This window comes from Myodes glareolus, chromosome 23 (assembly GCF_982192425.1).
Source record: "Myodes glareolus chromosome 23, mMyoGla1.1, whole genome shotgun sequence".
Taxonomy (NCBI): domain Eukaryota; kingdom Metazoa; phylum Chordata; class Mammalia; order Rodentia; family Cricetidae; genus Myodes; species Myodes glareolus.
This window is the reverse complement of record NC_142048.1, coordinates 46,465,080-46,486,336: the sequence shown is the minus strand read 5'-3', so window position 1 is coordinate 46,486,336 and position 21,257 is coordinate 46,465,080. Positions and strand designations below refer to the sequence as shown.

The 21,257-nt window shown below is 41.1% G+C and overlaps 1 protein-coding gene across 5 annotated transcripts in view; it reads left to right on the top strand.

The window, feature by feature from the left end:
* Nsd3 (nuclear receptor binding SET domain protein 3) overlaps window positions 1–21,257 on the top strand; it is a 106,853-nt gene that overhangs the window by 41,236 nt on the left and 44,360 nt on the right. For all 5 annotated transcript variants that reach the window (XM_048456434.3, XM_048456436.3, XM_048456435.3 and 2 more), the window contains exons 3-7: window positions 559–630; window positions 1,232–1,394; window positions 8,898–9,052; window positions 11,278–11,793; window positions 14,452–14,578. In XM_048456434.3, the coding sequence (XP_048312391.3) occupies window positions 559–630; window positions 1,232–1,394; window positions 8,898–9,052; window positions 11,278–11,793; window positions 14,452–14,578 (1,033 nt within the window). The remainder of the gene's footprint in view (window positions 1–558; window positions 631–1,231; window positions 1,395–8,897; window positions 9,053–11,277; window positions 11,794–14,451; window positions 14,579–21,257) is intronic.

The following is a 21,257-nucleotide window of genomic DNA, read 5'->3' as shown; positions in this document are numbered from 1 at the left end:
GAGTCTGAAAATGTAAGGCTCTCCCTCCATTTTACCAAAGTACTTTCCAGAAAAATTCCAGTTGTGAGCAGTTTCAGTGTCCCCTTTTCCTTCAATCTGTTACATTTAAAAAAGAAAACAAGACTGGTGAGATCTGATTGGGTAAAGGTCCCTTCCGAGTAAGCCTGGTGGTCTGTGTCCAGTTCCTGGAACCCACATAAAGGTGGAAGGAGAGAGTGGATCCAAGGTTGTCTTCTTACCTTTGTACACACATCAGATGGAGTAACCGGGTTGGGAGTAGGTGGGAGAAGAAACCAAATTTTAAAAAAGGAAAAAAGCCAGTTTGCTTAGAGCAGTGCTGTTTAGATGATCAAGTAGAGGTAAGAGTTCTAACTGTGCTTTGGAATGGAAAGTGAATGTTAGCGCCCCACGTCACGTACTGCATAAATAATTTCACTCCTCACCGTCAGTAGTTCACATCCTGTGCTCGTTACCGTTCAGTTTTCTTTAATTCTTCTCATTCATCACAGTTTCTAGTTTACTGCCTCTTTATTCTGTCCCCTACATTTTTCTACCTAGAGACCAAATGAGAGAGTGGATACTGCACCAGAAAAACCAAGAGAAGAGCCAGTGCTCAAAGAGGCCGTCCCGGTGAGTGGCTTGTTGAATACATTGACCAGGTACAATGTTAGAAAAAAATGACAGGGCTGGAGAGATGGCTTAGCAATTATGAGCTCTGGCTGCTCTTTCACAGGACCCAGGTTCAATTTCCAGCACCCACATGGTGACTCCAGTTCCAGACGATCCAACACTCTCTTCTGACCTCCAGAGGCATTAAGCATACATGTTACACATATGCACATGTTACTCATATGCAGGCAAAATATTCATGCACATGAAGTAAAATAAACTTCAAACAACAGCAAGCGAGGTGACAGCACAGTGGTGTTTCTCACGGTGTTGTTGTCCCTGTGTTTGCCAGGCTGTCTGGCCCATGAGCCCTTTCATCCCCTTAGGAATCCTGGGATAAGGATGCATGCTAGCACACCTGCTTTATGTGGGTTCTGCTCCTCATGCTAACGTCACAAGCACTTTACCCACCGAGCCATCTCCCCAGCTCCTGTAAGCACTTGCAATGTACTTTATACATAGTTTTCTCCCTCCTCTTCCCTCTGTCTCTCTTCCCTCCTCCCTTCTTCCCTCCCCCCTCTTTCTTTCTCTTCTGATGGAGTTTTGTGACCTTTTCCTGTAGGTTCAGCCAATACTGTCTTCTGTTCCAACAACAGAAGTGTCCACTGGTGTTAAGTTCCAGGTTGGTGATCTTGTTTGGTCCAAGGTGGGAACCTATCCTTGGTGGCCTTGTATGGTTTCAAGTGACCCCCAGCTTGAGGTCCATACCAAAATTAATACAAGAGGTAAGAAAAGTAATAAATAAATAACAAGTTCACAATAAAGAAAGTGACTTTAGTGTTGTATGTGATTATCTGACATAAAATATGTATCTTTATCAGATTTTTGTCTATTATTGTTATGTGTTTTTGATAGAGGGTCTTATACTGTAGCCAAGGTTGGCTTTGACCATCTAACAATCCTCCTGTCTCTGCTCCTAAGGGTTTCCTCATTTTTTAATGACAAATGAAATAATTATGGTTGTTTTATACTGGCAGAGAACTTCTGTAACTGATGTCTTTATTTTCTTACTATGTAGCCCTGGCTAGTCTGGAACTGGCTGTGTAGTTCAGGCTGGTCCTGCAACTCAGAGAGAGAAATGCCTACACCTTCTGAGTGCCAGGAAATCCATACGTCATCACACCCAGCCCTTACAATAACTGTTAAAAAATTTACATATGCATGTGTATATGTTTATGTTTGTATGTGTTGGTGCCACAGAGACCAGAGGAAGGCATCAGATCCCCAGGACTAGGGATTAAAGCGAGGGCTTTGCACACATTAGGTGAGCATTCTACTACCACGTTTTAATACCCTTGTTGTTTTGTTGTTGTTGTAGATTTCCTTTTATTTTCAATTAGGCATGCATATTGGGACCTGTGCACCATGTACCCACAGAGGCCAGGAGAGGGTGTTAGACCCCGTAGAGCGGGAGTTATAGGAAGTTGAGAGCTGCCTGATGCAGGTGCAGGGAACCAAACCTGGGTCCTCTGTAAGAGCATCATGTACCTTTAGCCATCTCTCCAGCCTCCTCAGCCACAGACTTCTTAATTTATTAAAAAAAAATTTTGGTCAACAGAGAGGTGAACCTACCTTTAGGTTAAGATAATGCAGTGATCTTCATTGCATTAGCTGATGTGGGAAGATCTGTGTGTAGTGGCTGTCCCCGAGCATGGTATCCATGATACATGAAGAAAGTGTAGAAAACCAGCCAGTGGTGTTCTTCAGTGGGTAAGGGCCTTTCCTGCCAAGCCTATGAACGTGAGTTAGATCTTTAGAACCTATACGGTGGAAGGACAGAACCAGCTTTCTGGAAGGGGAAAACTGAAAGGATGTCCTCTGACCTCTGTGCTACCCACTACCCCAGTGATGAATAAATGAGTGAATGTTTTGTTTAGTTTCTTTAAAAAAAAGTCAAAGTGGAGCGTGGTGTGGTACATCCTCTTAATCCCAGCACTATGGAAACAGAGGTAGGCAGATCTCTCTAGTGACTTCCAATTTACAGATCTACATAGCAAGACTCTGCCTCAAAAATAAGTAAATAAATAAACTCAAAACAGAAATAGAGAATGTGAACCAAGCACTAGCATGCATTAGCTCCCCACTTTCTGTTCTTGGTTGTGGCTGCTGTGTGAGCAGTTCTCCAAAGCCTGCTGCTCTGACTTCCCTGCTCTGTTGGGCTGTAACCTGCAATTGGGAGCCAAAATAGCCCTCATGAAATTGTCCAGGCTGGCCTTGGACTCACTGTGCAGCCCAGGCAGACCTTTGAACTTGTGATCTTTTCACCTCAGCCTTCTCAGTAGCTAGGATTACAGGTCTGAGGCATCATCCCTAGCTCCTGGGTTTGTTTGCAATTTCTTTCTTGCTTACTTGTTTTAAAGACTCCAATCTTACTGGCTTTCCTATTTCATTTAATAATGAAAGCATATTAACAAGTGATTGGATATTTGATATGAGTTTACTATATAGGCTGAGCTTTTTTTTTTTTTTTTGAACTATGCTGTGTGTTTTGTTTTGTTTTGATACAGGGTCTCATTCTGTAGAGTCCAGGCAGTTCCCAAGCTTATTGTCCTTCTCCTCCCAGTTCAGGGATTACAGATTTCTCTCACCACGCCCAACGTGGTTGCTCATTAGCTCACTATGGATTCCTTTGGGAATCGTTGCCACCCAAACAAGCACTTTTCATATTAAATTTCACTCCATGCTTTTACCCTCTTCTGTTTCACTGATGACTCCGAATATACTGGGAAAGCCTTATGTATTTGCTAGGACATAGGAATATAACTGTGCCTAGTTAGAATACATAATCTTAGTTTAGAATGTTCAAATTAGTAAAAGTTATATTTTGTGTGTATTTTATCCAAACGTGATATTTGGTTTTGACCAAAACATGATGTGTAATAGATTTCTAAGATTCTCCCATCTGGAAGTTCTTAGTTCAAAGAAATTTTGGCTTGTAACTTAATTTCAGGGTACTTGCTTTATAACTCTGCTTTGCCATGTGTTGGATTCTTCATTATTTGTGACAATTTTGCATCTTATTCTTTTGACATTAAGCTTCCTTCTTGAGTCCTGTTCACTATCAATGAGAAGAAAAAAGTGTCTGCTTAAACCTAGCAAATCAGACTTGTGTGTTTTACCCTATTGGTGACACTTAGCGAAGACTCTGCATGCTAGGTAGACACTTTACCAGCTGAACTACATCTCTTACCTACCTAGTGAGCATTTTTTTCTGTGATGCTCACAGCAGCTACAGTGAAGTATGTCCTGTGTCTCAGAAAAGTAGGCTCAAAAACATCTTACTTTATATAACCTTTGCTCTACAACTCTTAGCAGCTGAGTCCGTGCAATCATAGCTCAGAGGCAGTTGGGCCTAAGGGGCATTTATAGAGAAGACTGAGTACAGGAAGTACTTTGGAACTAACCTTCTTCCTTCCTTCTTTTTTTTCCCCCCCTTTTTCTGGTTTTTCGAGACAGGGTTTGTCTGTGTAACAGTCCTTGCAGTCCTGGAACTAGTTCTGTAGACCAGACTGGCCTTGAACTCACAGAGATCCACCTTCCTCTACCTCCCAAGTGCTGGGACTAAAGGTGTGTGCCACTGCTGCCTGGCCTACTTTGGAACTCTTATAACTCTGTGAATGGAGAACAGGGCAGGATTATCCAAGAGATGAAATCTTCTGATATAAAGCAATTCCTGTCCAAATCTAGGCCTTGAAAGCTTTCGGTTCAGTTCTTTCCTTTCAAGAAAGCAACCCCTTGAGATCATATAAAGAGTTTTTACATTACATTTTTCTTTTTAAGGTTTATTTCTTAAAAATTTTGAATTCTTGTGTGTGTGTGAGTGGGGGTGGGGGGTATGTACACATGCCTGCAGGTGCCCTTGGCCGCTCCTGTCCCCTGGAGCTAAAGCTACCTGAAGAGTCTTGGGAACGGAGCTTGGGCCACTGTAAAAGCAGCTGCTTTCCTCACTACTGAGTCACCTCTGCAGCCCCAGGAGCTTTCGCATTTAATTCATTAATTCATCTACTAGTCAGATGCTCCCCGGGCAATTTCCTACTTCAGTGCTAGAAAATTTGTTTATATTACTCTTAGTAATTTGAAAATGTAGAATTTAAAAATCTTTCATGCTTTGATTAAAAGCATGAATATTTTTTGTTTTTAATATTTAAAACCTAATTGCTTTATTGAAATATTTATATAATATACAATTTAATCATTTATTTATTTATGTATTTATTTATTTGGGGCAGGATCTCATTATTATAGTTCTGTCTGGCCTGGAACTCCCTGTGTAGACCAGGCTATTCTAGAATTGCCTGCCTTTGTCTCCCAAGTGTGTAAAGAGATCTGGTGCCCTCTTCTTTCATGCAAGTATATATGGAGGCAGAATACTGTGCACATAGTAAATAATAAATCTTTAACAAGAAGAAAAACCAATAAAACAAATAGATAATAACTCCTTACAATAGTGTGTTGAACGATGTTTAGGCTACATTTTTATTTTAAATTGTATTTCTTTGTTTAGTTCTTTTAGTTGAAATTAAATGCTTTTTATATTTTAAAAGTATTGTATATTGATTAGGGAAGGCCAAAACTCTGAGTATCTATGACAGAAACTAACAGGTATCCATCATCTCTTCTTACATCTATGTAAATTCTATTAAAATTTGAGAGGGGCAAGCCGGGCAGTGGTGGTGCACTCCTTTAATCCCAACACTTGGGAGACAGAGGCAGGAGGATCTCTGTGAATTCGAGGCCAGTTTACAAGAGCCAGTTCTAGGACAGGCTTCAAAGCTACAGAGAAATGCTGACTTGAAAAACAAAAAACAACAACAACAAAAAAAATTGAGAGGGGCTGGAGAAATGACGCAGCAATTAAGAGCACTGGCTGCTTTTCTAGAGGACCCAGCGTCAATTCCTAACACTGACATACCATCTTTAATTCCAGTACCAGGGGATCTGACGTCCTGTGCAGGCCTTGAGTACCAGGCTCTGGTGGTGCACAAACATACATGCAGACAAAACACCCGTATTTATAAAATAAAAGTCAGTTTTGAAAAATTGGAGGTAATTCTTTTTCTCTTTGCATGTTTGTAATTAACAGACATGGAAATGAATTTCTTTGATATAAGGGTTTCTCCTGGGGAGGGAGTTGATTTTGTTTTTGTAGTGTCTCACCATGTTGCCCAGGCTGGCCTGGAACTTGAGGTCTTTATGCTTTCAGAGTACTGCATCCTATGACACCTCTATATCTATGGAGATGTGTTTACCTGTGCACACACCAAGCTGGAGGAGGACGTGGGCTATCTCGCTGTCCATCACTTTCTACCTTACTCCTAAGAGTCAAGCTGTCTCAGTGAAGCTGGAGCTTATCTGATAGTCAGAAAGCCCAGCAGTCCTGTCTCTACTTCCTACAGCCCTGGGTCACAGGCACAGGAGGCCATGCCTGTTTTTACCAGGGGTGAGGATATGACTCAGATCCTCATGCTTGTGCTTGCAGCAAGTGTGTTTATCTGCTGAGCCATCTTCCCTTTTCTCAGCCTCATTCCTCCTGCATGCTTCGTCTTCCCTTCCACTCTCCAGCCTCTCTCCCTCCCTTGTCCCTTCTTCCCTTCTTGTGACAGGGTCTCATTATGCAGCCTTTACTGGCCTGGAATTCATTATGTAGACCAGGCTAGCCTGGAATTCACAGACATAGCCTCTGCTTTCTGAGTACAGGGACTAAAGGGGCGTATCACCCACCAGCTTTCCCATGTTTACTAACATTGGCAATACTTTTATTATCTATTTATTATTATTTAAAGATTTTATTTATTATGTATACAGTGTTCTGCCTGCATGTATACCTGTGGACCAGAAGAGGACACCAGATCTCAGAGATGGTTGTGAGCCACCATGTGGTTGCTGGGACTTAAACTCGGGACCTCTGGAAGGGCAGTCAGTGCTCTTACCCTCTGAGCCATCTCTCCAGCCTCTATTTATTATTTTTAAATTTGTTTCATAGGCAGGGTTTCTCTGTGTAGCGTGGCTGTCCTGGAACTCACTATGTAGACCAGGCTGGCCTCCAACTCATGGAGATCCACTTGCCTCAGCCTCCTGAGAGCTGTAATCAAAGGTGTGTGCCTGGGTTAGCAATATTTTTAAAGTTATAAAAGTACATAGTTTTATCTTTGAATTATTTTACTTAGAAATATTTGTGTGTGTGAATGTTTTGCCTGCTTGTATGTATAAGAACCATATGTGTGCCTGGTGCCAGAAAAGAAGACGGCGTCCATGGAGTACAGATGGTTGTGACCTGCCGTGTGGTGCTGGGAATTGCGCGCTCTCAACTGCTTTGCCATCTTTCCAGCCTCTACTTTAATATCAATTTTTTAATTATTTTAATTAAAATTTAAATTAATTTAAGTATTTTAAAATTCGGGGTGTGGGTATGTGTACCTGAGTACAGGTGGCACCAAGGTTAGTTAGAGGTATGAGATTTTCCCTTGGAGCTGGAGTTACAGGTAGTTATGAGCCACCTGACATGGGTTCTGGAAACAGACTCCAGTCCTCTGGAAGAGAAGTAAGTGCTCTTCACTGAGCCAGCTCTCAGTCCCTGCATTATTTCTTATATATGAAAACATTTCTTCTACAGATACAACCTTTGACAGAAAGTTTAGAAAATTTTGTCAGATATTTTTGTCAGTTATTCAGAGATTTGTGTTTGCTTCTTGAGTTTTCATGTCTTCAGGATTTACTTTTTTAGATTTGTGGGTGAGAAGAACTGGGGCCCCCTATAAGTGCTCTGACATTGAGCTACACCCCTGGTCTTGGCAGAGGCCGATGGATCTGTGAGTTTGAAGCCAGCCTGGTCTACAGTGAGTTCCAGGACAGCCAGGGTTACAGAGAGAAACCCTGTCTCAAAAAAACAAACAAACAAAATTCTTGTTTTAGTGAGTCATGTAGATCTTTTGTATGTTGATGCATTCATTTGTAGCTTTTTTCCTCCTTCCATCTTTTTGAGGCAGATTCTATGTAGCCTTGGCTGTCCTGGAACTCTCTATGTAGACCAGGCTGGCCTTAAAGTAAAGAGTTCCACTTCCGCCTGCCTTCTGAGTGCTGGGATTAAAAGTGTGTGCCACTGTGCTAGCAGAGTATCTGTCCTTCTAAATCACCGCTGCTTTTCTCAGGAGTTCTCTGACTTGGGGAGGTAAGCAGACTCCAAGAGGTAAAGGCAGGTTTCCCAGCATTCTGATAATTACCTGAAAGGTCAAATCGTATTGTTGATAACAAACAGTGTTGTTTTCCTTGAAACAGGAGCTCGTTCTTGAGAGCCGCCTGCCACCTGCCCACGTTTGAATAGCAGCCGAAAGGCACTTTTTCTAGTGACTGTGACTTCCGTCTTGCCACCACATGACCATAATTAGTGCTTCCCCCAAGGCAGCCTTCACTGTCCAGGGTGCAGAAGTGTCTCATTCATTTCTGTTGTTAGCTTATTGCACAGAGTATTTAAGAGGCATAGATTCAAGGCTAAAATATAGGAAAATTAATCATTTTTCTGATTTATTGAGGACATCACATAAAACTATGTTTTTTAAAAAGTACCAGTGTATAGTGGAGAAGCACCCAGTTGTGGGGTGTAGTTCTGTGCAGCTTGTATTGTAGTGCTAAAGTTTTATCTGCCGTTGCCGTTGTGTCTGAAGTGTAAAAATGAAATCAGTGATATTGTTATCACAGTACTATAGGGGTCACAGGACCCCTGAAACAATTTTATGTTTATAAAGCTAGAAAAATGATCTGATCAGTGCTTGGCTCTTAAAGGTACAAAGAGACGTGTAGTTTTGGAAGGAGGCGTGTAGTTTTGGAAGGAAACATTGTGTATTTATATTCCAATTTGTAAAAATATTAGAGACAAGTAAAAAAATATGTACTCAAAGTAATAAATGGGGTGATTAACAGAATTTCACATTTCTTTCTCTTAAAACTTGTTGCCCTGATTTTAGTCATGTGGAATGATTTGATAGCAGCCATTAGTTTTGAGGTTTCTGAGTATTGTAGTGTATCTTTGGGCAACTTAAAATGTCCAGCTTTTGATGGGAAAAAATACTGAGAAGACTGTGTTTTGTGGTGGGGAGGGAGAGAAGGAAGGGGAACTGGGATTGGTATGTAAAAAATATTTTTTTTTTTTAAAAAAACTGTGTTTTAAGATCCCTTTGGCAAATTATATGTGGATTTTTATGTCCTAACATAATATGAACTTTTACTTACAGGTGCCCGGGAATATCATGTACAATTTTTTAGCAACCAGCCAGAGAGGGCATGGGTTCATGAGAAACGGGTACGGGAGTATAAAGGTCACGAACAGTATGAAGAGTTACTAGCTGAGGCAACCAAACAAGCCAGCAACCACTCGGAAAAACAGAAGGTAACTGACAGCCTAGAGGGTGTGGTTTGTTTCTCGTTACATTGGAGATGGAACCCAGGGTCCTTTCCATGACAGACAAGCAATCTACTGCTCAACTATACCCACTGTCCATTGACACATTTTATAACTGATCGGAGGAACACATGTCCATAATCCAAGTACTCATTCATGAGGCAGAAGTATCCCTTCAAAGTTTGAGGCCAGCATATAGCAAGTTCCAGGCCATTCAGAGCTACATAGTGAGACCTTGTCTCAAAAAATATAATAAATAAATAGTTGTATATATCATGTAACATTATAGTACTATTGAAAATTGTCAACTGAGGTTGTAGCTCATTTGGTAGATTACTTGCCAGCATGCTTAAAGCCCTGGCTTAGGTCACTGGCACCACATAAATGGGGCATGGCTACGTATCCAGTAGAGGTGGGAGGATCAGAACTTCAAGTTTTGCTATGTAGAGTTTAAGGGCTAGCCTGGGTTACCTGGGACCTCTCTCAAAAAACAGAGACCAACTTTATAATCTGTTGTGAATTGAAGTGCACATGTCCAGTAGGGATTAAATCATAATGCTTACCTTGCTTAGGGTTTTAAGTAATTTTTCTGAATTAGTGTCTTCCCTTAATTCTTCTTTATTCTGTTAACAAAGTTACTTTATCAAAGATTTTAAAATTCTTGAGAATAGCCAGGAGCATGAGCCTCTGTAATGCCAGCATCTGGGAGTCTGACAGAGGAGCCCCAGATTACAGTCGGCTTAGGCTGCACAGTGAAACTACCTCAAAACCAGACCAAGTAAATGATAATAAATCTAATACCATCTGTGAAATAAGTATTGTTAAAAGTATTGATGTGCTTATTTAATCTTCGTAAAAATCCCTATAAGGTACATATTTTTCTTTTTTTCATATCAAGAAACTGAGGTACAGAAAGCTTCAGTTACTGGTTCATCTTAGGCCATAAACCAGGGCACAGAGCAGGAGTCGTAGAACTTCAGTGTGTTTGAAGTGGTGGTGGGGATTTCTGCTTGACATGGGTTCTCAGTATGTCTTGTTGATTTCTTATCTATCTTTTTAGTTTGGTTATGTTTTATTTATTTTATGTTATTTGCATATATTCATTGTACCTAGTACTAGGTTCCATAATTTTTTTTTTCTTTTTGGCATTTTGAGACAGGGTTTCTCTGTGTAACAGCCCTGGCTGTCCTAGAACTTGATTTGTAGACCAGGCTGGCCTCAAATTCACAGAGATCCACCTGCCTCTGCCTCCTGAGTACTGGTGTGTGCCACCACCGCCTGGCGATTTTTTTTCAAGTATATTATGCAATTAATGTACGTCTTTTATATTGTTTTATTTAGTGTGTGTGTGTGTGTGTGTGTGTGTGTATCAATCACACGCCACAATGCGTATCATTCAGAGGACAACTTGGGGAAGTTGTTTTTGTTTCTTTCCTTTTTGCCATGTGGGTCCCAGGGATGATTACTAAGGCCAGTGCATTTACCTGCTGAGCCGTCTCACTGGCCTCTGTCTAAAATAAGCAGTTCTCAGTTGCTTTGCTCATCACTTTCAATTAGCTTCTCTGGTCGTTTCACACACTTTCATTCAGAGCTTTCTGACCTGCCCACCCAGACTCTTGTGCTCAGCTGCTATGGAAAGGGGTTTAGGGTTTGTTGTCACCACCCCATCCCCCCAACAGGCATGTTTTTCTTGTTTTGTTGTTTCCTTGGATCTTCTTTCTTTTTATTTTATCAGTGTTTGTGTATTGGCATAGACTGGCCACACATCTCTAGGTGTGGGCTGGCAGCAAGCCTTACCGAGGTCCCCACAGTACCTGACTTGCTTGCCTACTTATGGAGGAAATAACAGCTTTGCGGTGGTATGGTTAGTGTTCGTGTTTATCATCCCTGAAAACAAGTCATTTCTGTAGTCTGTCTTCTTTCCTTTGTTACTGTTGAGTAATATGATGTGGAAGGACAACTCCTCTTTGGGGTGTTCTTCAGCAGAGTAGTCAACAAAAAAAATGGTAAATAAAAGCAGACCTTCATGCCATTTAATAGAGTAATATTAGCTTATTAATGGCATGGCACATTCCATTTATTTGTCTTAAAGTCTTTGTGTACTTAAAAAAAATTGCAGGCTGCCTAGAAAATACACGTTAGTTTTAATGTGCCTATTGGACTAAAGAAGATATATAAAATTTCACCTAATGCCTGTATCTTTTTTTATAAAGATTCGGAAACCCCGGCCTCAGAGAGAACGTGCCCAGTGGGATATTGGCATTGCTCATGCAGAGAAAGCATTGAAAATGACTCGAGAAGAAAGAGTAGAGCAGTATACTTTCATCTATATTGACAAGCAGCCGGAAGAGGCCTCATCCCAAGCAAAGAAGAATGTTACCTCCAAAAACGAAGTTAAGAAACCCCGAAGACCAAGATCTGTGCTGAATAGTCAGCCAGAACAGACCAATGCTGGGGAGGTAGCCTCCCCACAATCAAGTACTGACCTTCGGAGGCAGAGCCAGAGGCGGCATGCCAGTGTGGAAGAGGAAGAGCCACCTCCTGCTAAAATACCCTGGAAAACTGCCGCCGCCAGGAAGTCCTTACCTGCTTCCATCACAGTGCACAAAGGGAGCCTAGACTTGCAGAAGTGTAATATGTCTCCAGTAGTGAAAATTGAACAAGTGTTTGCTCTTCAGAATGCGACAGGAGATGGGAAGTTTATTGATCAGTTTGTTTATTCAACAAAGGTACCTCTTGTTCTATAGGGGTTTGGGGAATGGAACTAAAGAAACCACTTAAGAATGTAATTTAAATGCCCTTTGGATCCACTGCATTTAAAGCATACAGTCTCGTTTACTCTGGGCAAAAAGCTGTGTTTTTCCCCCTTCCCTCTTGCAATACTCCCATCTGTAGTCAATTAATCTTGAACAATGCAGCCAGGATTGAGCTTAGCTCCTGAAAGTCATGGAAAAACCGGCAGTTTGCCTGTTTCTCATTTGTAGAGTTAGTTTTTCTTTGTTGTAAAGTATGATTTTTATTAAAACTTTTCTTTTATCTGAATTGTTAAAAAAAAAAACTTACTGGAATAATTGTACTTGCTGATCTGTTTGGTTGTACTGGCAGTAGCTTTTTTGTTTTGTCTGAATTTTAACTACACAGTTCATTTAACTCAATGTACCTAAGCATTATTTCAATATGTAGTCAGTACAAATTGGTTGAAGAGCTGTTTCCTGCTTTTTTCTCTCATCTAAGTCTTTGGAATTCAACATATAGCCTCCTCCACCCACCTCGCTAGTGTCTTACATAGCCCAAGTTAGCCTTAAACTATGTGGTTGGATACGACCCTGCAGCTCTGATTCTCTTGCCCCTACCTCCTAAGTGCTGGAATTGTAGACATGACACATGCAGCTGGTGTAGGCGTCATACACATTAGACAAGCTTTGCACCAACTGAGCTGTGTCCACCAGCCATGTTTTTACATCTTTATGGAGTCTAACCACATGTCAGGTGAGCCACTGTGGCTACTGTGTTGGATTATGGAAATTTAGTGAGGATTTCTTGCATTAAATCTGCACATTGTGAGTTCTTGTTAAAGAATGTGCTCCCCTGATAGACTGGGCTAGGTAGTTTGTGTCTATCATTCTAGCACTCAGAAGGCAGAAGCACATGGCCAGCTTGAGCTACATAGCAAAACCTTATCTCAGAAAATAAAAATCTGGGCTGGTTATGCCTCCTGGCCAGGACTTCTCCTAACAGTGGGATCTATACCTTGCTCAGGGCTTCTCTAAACCTAGCTTGAAGCTGAGAAAAGACCACATTCAGCTTGGCCTTCGTTTTGTTAGATCCCTATTAGTTTAGGACACGTCATTGAGATTTAGAAACTTTCCACTGCTATGTTGGCCCTGTAATGACACATGGTGAGGAAAGGGTAATTAAATGGTATGGACCAACTACTAAAAACCCTCTGTCGGCCTAACCTGGGTTTCCACTTAAGGCAGTTAGTCTTTTACTTGAAGGTGTCAATTTTTTTTTGTAGCATTGGAATAGGTATGTACCTCACAACCCACTCCATAATTTGGGGTTTGTGATTTTGATTTAGGTGCATCTCATGCATGTGCATATTAAGAAATTCTGTGTTTCTTTTTCCATCAACATACGCACATATAAATAGTTGATTGAAATTAGAACGATGCTTCATCCTTAGAAATATTCTTAGAAATGCTAAAGGCACTCTCCACATCTGTTTCTGCCTGTGGGTTTAATTGGTTTCAGTAGGGCCCTGTTCTCCAGAAAAGCTTAAAGTCTAGTTTCCACTTGACTTCTCCATTTTCTTTTTCCTTTACTTTCTCCTTTCCCTTCCGTCCTCTCTTCCCCTTTTCTCATTTCCTTTCCTTCCCAGAAGAGAGTGTCAGATCTCTGAGTTCCAAAACATTGGTGTTGGGACCTGGACAGAACTCAGCAAGTGCTTTTAACCTCTAAGCCTCTCCCCATCCCCAGTGTGGTTCTTTTGATAGAACATTTGCATATTGTTTGAATGTGAATTGCTTTTATTCTTAGAGCTAGTTTTATTTGTTTCTGAATGAAAAAATACCCCCCCCACACACACACAATACCCTAAAACTATTAAAGGAAATTCAAGATAAAATTGATCTTTTGGGGCCAGAGAGATGACTCAGCCCTTAAGAACATTCGCTGCTCTTGTAGATCTGGGTTCAGTTCCCAGAACCCATATGATGACTCACAACCATCCATAATTTCAGTTCCTGGGGACCCAAGGCCACATTCTGCTCTCTACAGGCATGCATGTGGTGCACAAATATGCGGGCACAACATAAACATTTATTTATAAAATGAAAATAAATAAATCTTTAAAAACAAATCATCTTATAACACTTAAAATGACTCTTATTTCAATACATTAAAAAAAATACCTAAATTCTTTTCTAATCTTAGTTGACTGCATCTGCTGTCTACTCTGTGTGGCCTATTTGATGATATTTTATAAAAATAAATGGCATATTTATTTAAAGATATTCTCATCTTAAAACACATTGGCCTTTGTACCTTTGTAACAGACTTCAAATGACAGTGGTGTAAAGAAAGGAACTGTTCAGGCTAGGGAACTGTTCAGACAAGGGATTGCTTTGTTTTTGACAGAAAATGGGATGATGCAGGTTCATTTATTAAGGGTATTTATCACCTGCACTTAAAGCAAACAGTTTTCATTTTTCTGCATATTTTAAAATACATCTGATGACTTAATAAAAATTTTTCTGATAACAACTAATCAAAATTGACAATACAAGTTTGAGAAAATTTTGATTATGTTAATTAACCCATCTTTATATGCTCACAATACTATGTGCCTGCTAATCGCTTGTTTTTTATTCTGCCTCATTTTAAAGGGAATTGGTAACAAAACAGAAATAAGTGTCAGGGGGCAAGACAGGCTTATAATCTCTTCACCAAGTCAGAGAAATGAGAAGTCAACTCAGAACGTGTCATCTCCTGAGGCAACATCTGGTTCTGCAGGTGGGTATGACTGAGAGGTACCTGGATCCCTCCTGAGAGGTTCCTAAGCAACTGTCATTATTGAAGGTAAACTATAATGGAAGAAAACAGTTCGTAATTGCCCATATGCATAAGTATTTCGTAGTGAGAATCATTACTTTGTATGCTAATTCTGTAACCCCAGTTCCAGAGGATCTAACTCCTCCTGGCCTTCATAGGTACCTGGTACACACATGGTGCACAGACAGACATACATGTAGACATATTACTCATCCACATAAAATTAAAGGATTTTGATTTTAAAAGCAATTATTTTAGTTGAAAAAAATGAGTCAGAACTAGAGCGCTTTATTCATAGTTCTTTTTCCTACAGGAATTTAAATATTAGGGTAGTTCCATAATTAAGAGCATAGCTGTAAATTCTATGCCGAGTATGTAGTATGCATGTAATCCCAGCCAGAAGAAACCAGCAACACCCAGCTCTAAATAAATGCATACATACATGCATACATAAAGGAGGGAGAGCGTGGCTATGAACTGTGACCTTGTCTGAGCCCTTTCTCTCTGCATAGAGCAGCAGCATACTCGGCCAGCATCACAGGCCTCACCATCTGCCCTGTATCCTCTGTGTGCAGTGTCTGTAGCTCTGGGCCCAGGACCTGGCTACTCTGGTGTGCCAACAGACCCCTGAACTGAGAACTGAGCGCTGTCACTCTTCCTTAAAAGAGAAACACCTGAAGCAGGGAGTGGACAGCAGAGGCAGGTGGAACTCTGTGAGTTTGAGGCCAGTCCCAGGCCTGTCAGGACCATACAAACAAAATGAAAGAAAATAACAACAAAACACACAGAAAGAAAAGCTCCTGTATTTAGGTTGTGCCTTTGGAAGATTTAAGGCTATGTCTTGGTTTAAAATTTTAATTCCGCTTATTTACTTGTTTGTGTATGAGTGTGTGTGTGCACGTGTGTGCATGGCATGACATGACATGCATGTGGATCTCAGGACGACCTGTGAGAGTCAGTCTCTTAGTATGGGTCCTAGGGATCAAACTCAGATCAGACTTGGCAGCATGCGCCTGGATTCACTGAGCCATCTTATCTGTTTAAAGCTAATTTTCAAAAGGATTTACAGTGTATCTTAGTTTAAACTGGTTGTCTGGTAGATTTGTGTCACAACAACAGAACTATGCGACTGATAAATGAATATTGTTTCTGTAGTAGTACATGGTGTAACCAGTAAACACGGAACCTTCATCTCAGGTGAAGAAGCCAGCGTGGGTAACTTAAGTGAGACCTTGTGTCAAAAGAAAACACTACAGTGGGGTGGGAGCCAAGTGGTGGTTCAGAAGGCTGAGGCAAGAGGAAGTTCAGAAGAGGATTACTGTGGGTCAAAGTTAACTTGGGCTATATAGTAAGTTCCAGGATAGCCTGGGCTACAGACTGAGACCCTGTTTAAACAACTCTTCTCCACACCTATAGGCTTTTATAAAAGTCAGTGGTAGAGTGCTTGCCTGGTGTGCAACTGGCCTAAGTTCAGTACTTAACTGAAAAAAGAAAATTTTAATTAGCTTGGGCATCTAGAATCTTATCTTAGAAATAAGAACTTATTTTATTTTGTTTTAAAAAAAGATTTTGAATTCTAAGAAATGATTTTGTAATATAGGGGGAAAAAACCTGTTTCTTTTCTGCCTCACTTTGGCCATTTTGCACACTCCTGTAACCTGGGTGAGTGGATTATTTTTCCCTACACTGACCATTTCTTAGACATATGCTAAGTAGTCATTTTGTTTGTGGGACAAGGTCTTAATTGTGTGGCTCTGACTGCTCTGGAACTCACTTTGTTGACTAGACTGGCCCCGAACTGACATGTCTCTTGCTTTCTGCCTCCTTAGTATGGGATTAAAGCTTATGCCACCTCCTCTTTAGATATACTTTTCACACTCTCAGACCCTTGAGGTTGAACTACCTGCTTCTGGTCTGAAACCCAGACTGGTTCTAAACTCACTACCTCTTGCTCCCACCTCACATTTGCTATCCTGACCAACATCAGCTCCCACACCCTTAGGCTTCGTTAGATTCCTGAAGTCTCCAGGACTTGGGTTTTGTAAAGACAGGATTCTCCTTATAGCCCTTGTAGCCCAGGCTGGTTTTGCATTCCAGATCTTTGGCCTCACCCCCCAGGCCTGACCCTATCTCCAGAGTTTCTGGTTGGTAGCCTGCATGTTGGGTTGCTACTATTCCATCCTCTGATAGAGTCATTTGCTAGAGTGGCTGACAGAACTCAGGTAAGGTACTTCATTGAAGCTTACCAGTTAGTATTAAAGATGCCACAGAGGGCACAGATGTGCAGGCAGAGGCAGAGCCTCCCGACCACAGGTGCAGAGGCCGTGCAGCGCCTCCGTTCTCCATCTGAACGCTCTGGTGTCACAGTTCATCAAATAGGTACGGCCTGTTGGTAATGTAGGCTCCAGCCTGACCTGCCTTCTTGGGCAGGAATTTGGGCTTGGAACTAAAAACTTAGTACAGCTTTGTCCTTCTAGTGACTAACTTCTGCCTAGCAGCTATCAGGAGTTGTCTCACTACAGTAAAAGACAGATCCCATTTGGAAGCTCTGTGCCAGGAACTAGGTCAAAGACAAAACAGGACAAATATGCATTCATACCACTCAGAGAATTAGAAAGGACTTAGGAATAAATGGCAGAGATCAAATGTATACTTCTCCTTTATAAAAAGATGGTATTTATTTATTTGTATGTGTGGTGCATGTATGCCGCTGTGAATATACAGCGGGAACAGCTGCAGAAATGGGTTCTTTCCTGCCACAGTGTGGGTCCCAGGGTTGAGCTCAGCCATGTTGCCAAGGGCCTTTACGCGCTGTCTTACTGACCTGGTATACTTTTTAGTGTATTGTGGTAATGTACTGATCAGATTGTCTTCTGGGAAGCATAAATAGAGATTTTGAATCAGTAGTAATCCAGGCAAACCTGTGATGGATGGTACAGAGGGTTATTTTTGTGAGTTTGAATATAAGTAAAATCTGAATTATTACAAAAACTGTACGACCACCATACAGGAAAAGACTTGAAGGTGCACACCTTTAATCCCAGCACTTGGGAGACAGAGGCAGGGGGATCTCTGTGAGTCTTAGGCCAGCCTGGTCTACAGAGTGAGTTCCAGGACATCCAGGGCTTCACAGAGAAACCCTGGCTCAAAAAAAAAAAAAAACAAAACAAAAAACAAAAACAAAAAAAACCAAAAAAAACCCACACTTGGGCTAGCTTTCTAGAAACAGATGGGAGGAATGCAAGACAGGACAAGATCATTCTCAAAGGTACTGGGCGCTGTTGAATGAGGCACAGTAAGCCGAGTATCTTTTTCCAGTATCGCGTTAGGGAAGGAAGCTGAACTAAAGAACCGAGGGAGGTCTGCACTTGCATCATGTCAGCCACCATCTAATAAAGTGGTTGAAGATGAGCAAGTGTCTTAGGCCACGATACAATGTTTATTTTCTTTTGACTATTCATAATGCAGAGCCCTTTGGCCTGGGCTGTTCTGGTAGGCACATCAGTTCTTATAGCAGCGTGCTCATTTGTCCTGTTTTAAGTGAGATGTCTAGATCTTTATTTACACACCTATAGTCTCCCCAGAAGGAAAAAAATAGAAAATCTTAATTTCATACTGGACATTTTTTATTTTTATTTTTGTTTTTGATTTTTGAGACAAGGTTTCTCTGTGTATCTCTGACTGTCCTGGAACTTGCCTTGTACACCAGGCTGACCTTGAACAGAGATCCGCCTGCCCGGTCTCCTGAGTGCTGTCTCCTGAGTACAGGGATTAAAGGCATGTGCCACCACTGCCTGGCTTTACTGGACATTTCTTAAGTGTCCCAACTTTTATTAATGAGTCGTTTTTTTTCTTCCCTTTTCCTCAGCTACTTAGTATGTCTTTGTGTAATCCCTTCATTGTGAAATTCAAGTTCTGCTGTAAGCTTTCACCTTTGTTTTCTTGTTAAGAATGTTCTCATTGTTTGTACACAGAAAAAGGCAATCCAGATTCCTTCCTTAGACAAGTCGAGGCTAGGCTCTGAGTTTCGACTAGACCCTCCCTTCGGGGATGGGTACTACAACTTTGATTTTGGTCTTAGTTTAGTTGCCAGTAGTTGTTGATAAGCATACTTTTGTCTTTTTAAATAATCATCTCACTGTTTTATAAAAATAACTTAGTAGTTCAAAGGTCAGAAAAGAGGCTTGTTTCCCCTTAGAATCCATTGTATCATCTCAGCTGTAAGCTGAGAGTTCTTGAGCTTTTTCCTTTCTTTTTCTAACTTAAATACACAAACTAGGTGCCCCTGACATATCTCTGTGGTTTGAAGAGTGATATTTATTCATTCATATGAGGCCACTAAATTATTTTCCAAGTTCCTGCTCCCCCTTAGAAAATAAATATAAAAATCGTTAGTGGTTTTAAACGTGTTTGTTCTTTAGGTAGCTTTCAGAATAATCTTAAAAAATCATGTTGCTTTGCCTTCTGTAAGACAGTAGATCAGGGTTGGGGTTGTAGTTTAGTTGGTAGAGAGCTTGCCTAGCATGCTTAAAGCCCTGGGTTCAAACCCCAGTCCCACATCAACTGGCATGTGAGCGCATGCCTATCATCCCAGCGCTTGAGAGATGGAAGCAGGGAGATCGGAAATTCACTATCACCCTAGTCTATCTGGTGTGTTCAAGGATAGTTTGGTCTACATGAGAGCCTGTCTCCAAAAAAACCAAAAAGATCTGGTCAGCACATCATAGGATGGCAAGAAGTTAGGACTGCTTGCTAACCCCCAACCATCCTAGAAACAAGTAGGGCTTGCTAGCTTGCTCGCCTGCTGTTGCGTCCAAGCTGTTTTCATTTTTGTCTTCCTAGGTGGTACTTGAGTATTGATGGCAAAATTGCGCTAAAGTATGGGATCTCTGAAATCCTCAACTGGTCTACGAGGGCAGGTGCTCTTGTTTTAGTAAACATTTTTAATCAGTTTAAGGAGAAACGTTGAGAGTAAAGAATAGTTCCAGAACCTTCATTGACTAGATTGTGACTTTGGTGCTAGAAGCAGATTAATTTACCTCTGAAATATACTGTTGCCACAATGTAGAACTAGTCCTGCAACTAAAGCACTTGCCAGCAAGCGAGAGGACAGGAACTTGGATTCCTCGAACCCACATAAGTGCCAGATGAGCACAGTAGCCCGCCTATAATTCCAGCCTTGGAAGGTGATTGTGGAGACTGTCTATATTAGTGAGCCCTGGGTTTGACTGATTTCACCAGCATGTGCACAAACTTGCGCACACACCTGTTTACATATATACCCATGCATGTGAATGTGCATGCACACGGGTGTACCCCATGCATATATATATATGAGAAAGGAAAAATGCTGGTGAGATATTCTGTGGGTACCTGAGCTGAGTTTGGTTACTAGGTCCCACATGGTAGAAGGAGAGAACACTCCCACAAATTGTCCTCTGATCACACTGGTACTGTGGTAGGTGTGCCGATACACACACACACACACACACACACACACACACGTACACAAAGTAAACAATGTTTGTTTTGTTTCCTTAAAGAAAAAAACTGTAGTATTGCCAAACTACTGACTCTACCACAAACAAAGTAGTGAGATTGCTCTTTTTTTAAAAAGTTTATTTATTTATTTAGTTTTTTTGAGACAGCACTTAGGCAGAGACAGTAGGATGTCTGTGAGTTCTGGATCATCCAGTGCTGCATAGTAAGACCCTGTTTCAACACGCGTGCACACACACACACCCTTAAGCTTATTTTACTATTTTTTATAAACAAATACACATCAAATTATTCACTTAAATCTTTCAGGCATCTCTGATAACTTTTTTCTAATATTTTTAAGATTTATTTATTTAGTATGTGTACAATGTTTTGTCTGCATGTAGGCCTGCATGCCAGAAGAAGGCACCAGATCTCATTACAGATGGTTGTGAGCCACCATGTGGTTGCTGGGAATTGAACTTAGGACCTTTGGAAGACCAGCCAGTGCTCTTGACCTCCGAGCCATCTCTCCAGCCCGCTTATTTTACTATTTAGCATGGAAAAATACCAATAATTTGCCCTAATTAGGTGCCCACGATTAGTGTTTTTGTTTGTCTTTTTGTAGCCAAGAATGACCTTGAACTTCTGACTTCTGACTCTCCTGCCCCCACCTATCAAGTGCCCTGGTTTTTGTGGTGCAGGATGTCTTATGCAGGACTTAGTGCACATAAAGCAAGTGCTCCACTACCTGAGTGATCACTTCCCAGTTAGCGCAGAGGCTCCATGTAGTAGCCAAGTGAATAGTTGTGTTTGGTCATGTTTGTGCCTCTCTTACTTTTTCTCTGGTTTGGTATAGCAGAAATATAGCTTACACAAGTGTGTCCAGTGCTGTTGCTGTTTAAATATAAAATTTGTTCAACTCATTTAAAGCGCAAAATGTTTACCAGCGATTGAATTTTGAACCAATGGTGTGTGTGTGTGTGTGTATGTATGTGTGTGGAGGCAGCTAGAGGGTGTTATTTCTCAATTGATTTTCACCTTATCTTTTGATACAGAGTCTGGCTGGCTGGCAAGCCCTGGAGACCCTTCTTTGCCTCCTCAGCAGTAGATTACAGGCATGCGCTGCTATGCCCTTTTCTGTGTTTGTTGTAAAGTGGTT